This window comes from Habropoda laboriosa, unplaced genomic scaffold, assembly GCF_001263275.1.
Source record: "Habropoda laboriosa isolate 0110345459 unplaced genomic scaffold, ASM126327v1 scaffold61, whole genome shotgun sequence".
Lineage (NCBI taxonomy): Eukaryota > Metazoa > Arthropoda > Insecta > Hymenoptera > Apidae > Habropoda > Habropoda laboriosa.
In genome coordinates this window covers 520,806-529,823 of record NW_017100203.1, presented here as the reverse complement: position 1 = coordinate 529,823, position 9,018 = coordinate 520,806, and the positions used below count along the sequence as shown (strand labels likewise).

The window sequence follows — 9,018 nt, the reverse complement described above, 5'->3', positions numbered from 1 at the left end:
CTTTCACATTTTGAAATTATTTTTATTGTACTAACTGGAACCTTTAGAATACCGTTTCCAAAACTTTTTCACGTCGTCGTGGCCTGCTTTTGTAACTACCATAGTCCGTTTTCTAAATAGCAAAATATAAAATAGTACAAATTTTTTCCATTTTTCATACTTAAAATATAAAATTGAAGTATTAAATTTGAAAACTAAACCTTTCACTTTGCCAAATTAGTACTCCAGTAGAAAGGGCATGATCTCTGAGCACTTCGAAGTCAGTTTGAGAAAGAAACTGACTATATAGGACTCCTTCACTGAATATAAATCTATTTCTTTCATTTTCCCATAATTTAATTTGATCTACTATAGTAGGAGGTAAAACTGGAGGACCTGCCTCTATCATTTTACTGTGAGCATGTTGCTGTAAATAACTGTTAATATAGCAAAGTGCAAATTAACTGCTTTCTTTTGTACCTTGATGTGTTATACAAATAAATGTTGTTTTAAAAGACATACCCTACAATTTGAGCAGCAGTAATTCCACTTTTTAAGGCTTGACGTACAGAATCTCTTGTTAATATTGATACAACTAAGTTTGGAAACCTGTAAAAAAATATTGTAAGATTTGATAGAAGTGATATTCAGTATAAAGTATTCAATGTTTTTAAATGTACCTATATAACATTTCACAAAAGAGGCCAAGTAAGGCAACTTGTAAGTTCGAGTTTGTATAAGCATATACTCTGTAATTTGTTTCAACAACAATATAACCTTCTTTCTCTGGATCTCTAGACAATGGCTTGTTTTGACCAGTTGCAATATTCAATGCTAAACGTGTAGGATAGAATCTAAAAATAAGCATTACATATAATATCATTGTATGTCAAATAATTGAAGCTATTTAAGTAAACCTATGTAATATTTTACCTTCCAGCTTTGCGTTTCCGTTGATACACGAGACCGAATTCTCGTAAATGTTGTAAAAATGTTAATAAGCCTTCAGACATTCCTTCTGTACTGTAATCTTTACCAAGTGTTGAAAAATTTAATTGAAAAAGGAAAGTAAGGCACTCAACTAAGTCAAGTCCTCTTGCTTCTATTGTATCTAGGTATTGTAGGATGAAGTACCACACCTATATTGCATTTGAAATAATATGTGTATAATAAAATGTACTTAATTCATAAATTTATGCAACTTATTAATAACACTAATAATTGTATTTAAATACCTGTGATGCAGTTTCTAATAACAAAAATTGAAAACCTGCTTGTGTAATAACTGGACTTCCATCAGCTTCATCTCGTTTCATTAACCCAGCATGTAAAAGAATTCTAACAGCATCGGCAGATATGCCTATAATATGTAATATTACATTATTCATGCATACTCTGTACTTATATTAAAATATATATATATATATATATGTGTGTGTGTGTGTGTGTGTAACAACTGTATTCATCTGTAATCAAAATAAATTACCTTCTTGCTGCTGTGAACCAACCATATAATGCAAAACACATTCCCATCTTTCTAATGCATATGAATCTAAAAATGCAACATCCCTAGGTTTGCTATCAGTTTCTAATTGGTTTGACATTGTCCATGGTTTGCCACCTCCCAAAAGAACAATTTTTAAGTTTTTCTTGAATGTAGTATTTAGAATCCATCCAGGTAGTCCACCTGGTATTGATGCTTCTTTCCATACATTTAATTCATTTAATATTGAAACTACCTTTTGATGTTCTTCGAAATGAAGTTTAGAACACCAAGAAGCAATAACTGCTTGAGGCACTGGTTGTTCAACAAATAGTAGTCGCATAACATAATGTTTTGCTATTACTGGCAATTCACGGAACACAGCCAAACAAATTGGAGGATTATGAAATAATTTATTTAGTACTTCTGATGGTCGGGATTTTAAATATTCTTGGAGATTTTTACATTGCAGTCCAGTGGGTCGTAACAAATTTTTTCCACTTATCGTACTTGACATTATTTTTTTATGTTTAATAAGGAATTATATATAACATCGAGTAATACTTGTACTTAGATTTATTATAATTAATATAAAATATTTTATTCGTATTTAACTTTTCTGTACAGATAACAATATAAATTATTTTAACATAACATGTAGATAATATTGTACTTTAAGTAAACATTACATTGCGTATAATGATCACAAAATTAATATCTACGATCTTGTGTTTCCTCCTCATTAATTAAACACATTCGCGGCACTTACACTCGCAAGTGTACTATACCATAATCTATAAAACGGATAGAAAGTGCACAAATTCATCTTACATATTATGTTCCTACTTTCCTTTAATCTTATTGGTTATGAATTAAAAAATTGCAATAACACAGATGTTATGTCTGTCACAAATTTCGTGCATAAAATGTTACTTGATGTTACCATATTTCAATTTTAAAAAGTATATAAATATTAAACTTAAATAGAAAAATAACATAACAATTATATTTATTTCATAAATTTAAGATACTTGTGTGACGTCCACTTTCCGCGACTTATGCGAACCAGCCATGAGATCCACACTCTCCGATTCTCATGCGAATTCACCCTCTCAAATTTCAGGCACTTACCACTATGGTAACATTTGCAATTACACTCTACAAGTGATGTAGCTTTAATGCATTGTCAGTACTGCTTATGTATTGGAAATAGTGTATTTTTCACTTTAATATTGGTACATTGTATTAAACTACACACAAAATAACATACTTCATATGACAATACAGCTAGCAATGCATTTTGTATATTAACCTTTGCAGAATATGACTTTATAACACTTAACAATTTGATTCAAAATGTATTCAATATGTAAAAGTACTCATCCGGCTACAGGAGTAGAACACGCAATAACGTGCTTTTTCTTTAATCGTTCCGAAAAATGTCTCGTAGTAGCCGGTGCAAATATTATCAGAGTATTTCGTCTAATTCCAGACGTGGATATAACGAAAAAAGAGAAATACACAGGTACGTTCAAGTAATTGTTTATTATTCGAAACTTATGAAAGAAACAAGTTAAATATAACAATTAATCGTAAAATTAATATCCTTTTCTTTTAGAATTACGTCCACCGAAAATGAAATTAGAATGTTTGTCACAATATACTTTACATGGAAATGTAATGTCAATGCAAGCTGTAACTCTTGTTGGATCTCAAAGAGATTCCCTGTTGTTAAGTTTTCGTGATGCAAAGTTATCAGTTGTAGAATATGATCAAGATACACATGACCTCAGAACAGTGTCTCTACATTATTTTGAAGAAGAAGAAATACGGGTAATTTTATTTAATTTTGGAATACATAAAAAGAATTTTAAATATACAGTATTCTTTAATATAGGATATAATATCAAATTTTCTAATAATTAAAAAAACGATTTTGCATATCTTCTTAGGATGGATGGACAAATCATCATCATATTCCTATAGTTAGAGTTGATCCTGAGGGCAGATGTGCAGTAATGTTAATATATGGTAGAAAATTAGTTGTATTGCCTTTTAAAAAGGATCCAAGCCTTGATGATGGAGACTTATTAGATAATTCAAAAGCTTCATCTAATAAAACTCCTATATTATCATCATATATGATTGTGTTAAAAAGTTTGGAAGAAAAAATGGATAATATAATAGATTTACAATTTTTACATGGTTATTATGAACCAACACTATTGATACTATATGAACCAGTAAGGACATTTTCTGGGTAAGTTTCTAACTATTTTTAATTTAATCTGTTTTAGGTAGTTTCTGATAAATTATTTTGTCAAATAATAAATATAATATGAACTTTTAGACGCATTGCTGTTAGACAAGATACTTGTGCCATGGTTGCAATATCATTAAATATTCAACAAAGAGTCCACCCAATAATTTGGTCTGTATCAAATTTACCATTTGATTGCTATCAAGCAGTACCAGTAAAGAAACCACTTGGTGGAACTTTAATTATGGCAGTTAATTCTCTCATTTATTTAAATATATAATTGAAAATATATATCAAATTTTAAATATTTTTCTTTTTATAATTCTAGAGCCACAAGATGGAGTAAAAATGAGTTTAGAAGGTTCTCAAGTTGCATTTATATCCTCAGACCGTTTAGTCATTTCATTAAAAAGTGGAGAATTATATGTATTATCTTTGTTTGCGGATAGTATGCGTTCGGTAAGAGGTTTTCATTTTGACAAAGCTGCAGCAAGTGTTTTAACATCATGTGTGAGTATAAAACAAATTATATTTAATTTACTTTTGTATAAATCATTCCTTTATTGCATATAAGTGCATTCAAATTTACAGGTGTGCATGTGTGAAGATAATTATTTGTTTCTGGGATCACGTCTTGGAAATTCACTTTTATTAAGATTTACTGAAAAGGAACCAGAAAATTTACAAAACATAAATGACAATGAAATAATACTTGAAGAAAATGAAACTGAAGAAACTCCGGCAAAAAAAGTGAAACAAGATTTCATAGGAGACTGGATGGCATCTGATGTACTAGATATAAAGGATCCAGAAGAACTAGAAGTGTATGGAAGTGAGACACATACTTCCATCCAAATTACGTCATATATATTTGAAGTATTTTATGCTTTTTTACTAATATAATAATAAAAATTAGTAGAAAATAATTAAATCTTTGGAATTAATCTACACGTAAATTTTTGCAGGTATGTGATAGCTTATTAAATATTGGACCATGTGGTAATATATCTATGGGTGAACCAGCTTTTCTATCAGAAGAATTTTCACATAGTCAAGATCCTGATGTTGAACTTGTTACAACTTCAGGATATGGGAAAAACGGAGCACTTTGTGTCCTTCAACGTTCTATTCGACCTCAAGTAAGCAACCATTGCATACTTTTAATACTTTATAAATTATTTAAATTAAACATATTAGAACCTAATAAGTAGGACCTAATAGGAATATCATTTATTTAAAAATAGGTTGTAACTACATTTGAATTACCAGGCTGTGAAGATATGTGGACTGTCATTGGTACATTCAATAATGAAGAACAAGTTAGGCCTGAGGCAGAAGGAAGTCATGCTTTTTTGATTTTAAGTCAAGAAGATTCAACAATGGTATTACACCTTTTATATAGATATTTCACTTTTGTTTCTAACTATATATAACTGTATGATATGTTTAGATATTACAAACTGGTCAAGAAATTAATGAAGTGGATCAAAGTGGATTTAGCACACAAGGGAGTACAGTATTTGCTGGAAATCTGGGTGCAAATAGATACATAGTACAAGTTACTCAAATGGGTGTACGTCTTCTACAAGGAATTGAACAGGTACACATGCAAAATTAGCACAACAAAACAGTAATTTTACATACATAAAATATTACGTATGGATATATGTTGTATAATTATAGATCCAACACATGCCTATAGATCTTGGATGTCCAATTGTACATGCAAGTTGTGCTGATCCTTATGTGACATTACTTTCTGAAGATGGTCAAGTTATGTTATTGACTCTTAGGGAAGGACGTGGAACTGCAAGATTACATGCTCAAGCAGCTAATTTATTATTTGTAAGTTAATAATATAATTATTTACTATTGTATTGTAATGTAATTTTTAATTTATCTCAATTTGCTCAAATTCTAGCGCCCTCAAATAGAAGCATTATGTGCTTACAGAGATGTTAGTGGAATATTTACAACTCAATTACCTGAAAATGTTGAAGATGAAGTACCTGAAGAAGAGCATAACATAGAAGAACCCCCAATTGTTGGTAATATTGATAATGAAGATGATCTACTTTATGGTGATGCACCAGCTTTTCAAATGCCAGCGCCATCACATACTAAATCATCTGAAGGGACGTCTAAAAGGAGTCCCTGGTGAGTTTGCCAATTTAAAATCGTTTTTATTCAAGAATTCAATATAATAATATGTTTACTTATTTTTTTAGTAACAAAATACAAAATTTTTATATTTTTGATAGGTGGCAAAAACATTTACAAGAGATAAAGCCAACGTACTGGTTATTAGTATATAGGGATAGTGGAACGCTAGAAATATATTCTCTTCCCGATTTACGCTTATCTTACCTGATTCGTAATTTCGGGTATGGACAATATGTGTTACATGATAGTATGGAATCTACAACGCTACAGACAACACCTGTTAATGAAATTCCTAACCCCGAGATGCAGGTATTGTAAAAAAATTAAGTGAATTTGCTAATATATTACCAACTTTGAGACAATATTAATATAATTAAATAATATTAATGGTATAATTAATATATTTTTTAGGTGCGTGAAATTTTAATGGTAGCATTAGGCCATCATGGAAATAGACCCATGCTTTTAGTACGACTTGACTCCGAACTTCAAATTTATCAAGCATACAGGTATCCAAAGGGTCATTTGAAATTAAGATTTAAAAAGTTAGATCACGGCATTATACCAGGACATTTAAGGTATACAATTCTTTGTCTTAAATTGTTTTTACATATTTATAAGTAGCTTTTTATTTTATGTTTTGTAATAAGCAATTATTAATTTATATCATAGGCCAAAACTAAGAGACGAAGATATGTCTACAATGAATGAAACTCGGCATTGTATGATGCGTTATTTTAGTAATATCGCTGGATATAATGGTGTATTTATATGTAGCGATTATCCACATTGGATATTTCTCACAGGACGTGGTGAACTACGTACCCATCCGATGGGTATTGACGGTCCTGTTACCTCATTTGCACCTTTTAATAACATAAATTGTCCACAAGGTTTTCTGTACTTTAACAGGAAGGTGTCATCATACACATCGGTATCATATTTTACAATATTATTACTATGATTATTTTCTTGTAATTAGTATTAAAATCATGTTATAATCTAAATGTATTTTGTATGTTTAATTTTTAGGAAGAACTAAGGATATGTGTTTTACCAACTCATTTATCATACGATGCTCCATGGCCTGTTAGAAAAGTACCTTTACGGTGTACGCCGCATTTTGTTACATATCATCTTGAAAGTAAAACGTACTGTGTTATAACGAGTATAGCTGAACCACTTAAAAGTTACTACAGATTTAATGGTGAAGATAAGGTGCGAATAAAAAAATAGCACTTAGAAAACTAATATGAAATGCAAAATATTAACAAAAATAAAAATGTTATTATTATTACCTTTTCAGGAATTTACAGAAGAAGAACGACCGGAAAGATTTATTTACCCTTCACAGGAACAATTTTCGATAGTACTGTTTTCACCCGTTTCGTGGGAAACTATTCCTAATACTAAAATTGAACTTGATCAATGGGAACATGTTACTTGTTTAAAAAATGTTTCTTTAGCTTATGAAGGAACACGATCTGGTTTAAAAGGTTATATAGTGTTAGGAACCAATTATAATTATGGTGAAGATATTACAAGTAGAGGAAGGGTAAATTTTATATTCGTATTGAATATATAATGTATATTAAATTTGATTTTATTTTTAGACTTATTTTGTAGATACTTATATTTGATATAATTGAAGTTGTACCTGAACCTGGCCAACCCTTAACAAAAAATAGGTTCAAGCAAATTTATGCAAAAGAACAAAAAGGTCCAATAACTGCTATCACACAAGTATCTGGCTTTCTAGTCTCAGCAGTTGGTCAAAAGATTTATATTTGGCAATTAAAAGATAATGATCTTGTTGGAGTTGCATTTATAGATACACAAATTTATATTCATCAAATGTTAAGCATTAAAAGTTTAATTTTAATAGCTGATGTCTATAAATCTATTAGTTTATTAAGATTTCAAGAAGAGTATAGAACATTATCTCTTGTCAGTAGAGTAAGTAAAGGTTTTCTTATATTTTTGTGCTTTTGCTATCAATATTTTTGTAAAAGGACATATTTTTTCAGGATTTCAGACCAGCAGAAGTTTACACTATTGAATACTTAATTGATAATACTAATTTAGGATTTCTCGTAGCCGACGGTGAATCTAATGTAGCTTTGTTTATGTATCAACCAGAGTCAAGAGAAAGTCTTGGTGGGCAAAAATTAATTAGGAAAGCTGATTTTCATCTAGGACAAAAAGTAAATACATTTTTCCGTATAAGATGCAGAGTTTCAGATCCTGCAAATGATAAAAAACATTTTTCTGGTGCAGATAAGAGGCATGTCACTATGTATGGTAAGTACAAATTAATGCATAATTATACACTCGTATAAGTACTTAATAAAATTATACTGATTTTATTTGATTAGCATCACTTGATGGCAGTCTTGGTTATATTTTGCCTGTACCGGAAAAGACATATAGAAGATTACTCATGTTACAAAATGTATTAGTAACACATATTTGTCACATTGCTGGTTTAAACCCCAAAGCATATCGGTAATTATTATATCAAAAATAAACCATTAGATTAAATCATTATTATTTATGATTGTCCTCTTTTTAGTACTTACAAAAGCCATATTCGAACTCAAGGTAATCCTGCAAGAGGAATTATTGATGGCGACTTGGTTTGGCGTTATCTCTATTTGCCTAATAATGAAAAAATAGATGTAGCAAAAAAGATTGGAACACGTGTACAAGAAATTATAGAGGACCTTACTGAAATAGATCGACAAACGGCTCATTTTTGAAGTAGTGCCTTTTTATCATTCCAAATAATAAATACATTTCAAAAATATTTCTATCTATTTCTTAAATAGCGAAGTATTTAACCGAGAAGATATTTTTTCTATCTTGAACAAAAATAATTATTTGTATTAATATTTTGTATGAAACGTGTATTTCTAGGAGCTTACTCAAGTATCTTATAAACATAAATAAAAATTTTAAAAATTGAATACAATCCATCATAAATAATATGAGCGTATGTGTATTAGTTAGGATGAATTTTGTACAAATGAAGAATGTATTGTCGATTTTTTAATTTGCTAAATTCACAAGTTATTTTTCTGTCACACAGGCGTCTATAATATTAATTTAAAAAATAAATTTTTACGAAGACTGA

General features: G+C 29.7%; 3 protein-coding genes across 3 annotated transcripts in view; 2 read left to right on the top strand and 1 right to left on the bottom strand.

The window, feature by feature from the left end:
- Positions 1-10: 10 nt before the first annotated feature.
- Positions 11-1,982, bottom strand: LOC108570553 (general transcription factor IIH subunit 4). Its single transcript, XM_017932429.1, has 7 exons — positions 1,466-1,982; positions 1,215-1,339; positions 913-1,118; positions 660-833; positions 502-588; positions 201-416; positions 11-112 (listed from the first exon to the last, which is right to left on the bottom strand). The coding sequence occupies exons 1-7, from the start codon at positions 1,977-1,979 to the stop codon at positions 31-33; spliced, it is 1,404 nt and encodes a 467-aa protein (XP_017787918.1). The 5' UTR covers positions 1,980-1,982; the 3' UTR covers positions 11-30.
- Positions 1,983-2,818: 836 nt separating this feature from the next.
- LOC108570534 (cleavage and polyadenylation specificity factor subunit 1) lies at positions 2,819-8,644 on the top strand. The gene is given in 20 exon segments (XM_017932406.1): positions 2,819-2,987; positions 3,081-3,295; positions 3,415-3,722; positions 3,813-4,012; positions 4,015-4,232; positions 4,314-4,598; positions 4,688-4,861; positions 4,967-5,104; positions 5,173-5,322; positions 5,406-5,567; positions 5,644-5,879; positions 5,984-6,194; positions 6,297-6,463; positions 6,558-6,801; positions 6,918-7,103; positions 7,192-7,440; positions 7,512-7,841; positions 7,913-8,186; positions 8,261-8,390; positions 8,458-8,644. Coding segments are annotated over 20 exon segments (4,233 nt in total).
- A 235-nt stretch (positions 8,645-8,879) lies between these two features.
- The window catches only part of LOC108570511 (EF-hand calcium-binding domain-containing protein 2-like), a 1,308-nt gene continuing 1,169 nt past the window's right edge, over positions 8,880-9,018 (top strand). The window contains exon 1 of the mRNA XM_017932383.1: positions 8,880-8,883. Within this exon, the coding sequence (XP_017787872.1) occupies positions 8,880-8,883 (4 nt within the window). The remainder of the gene's footprint in view (positions 8,884-9,018) is intronic.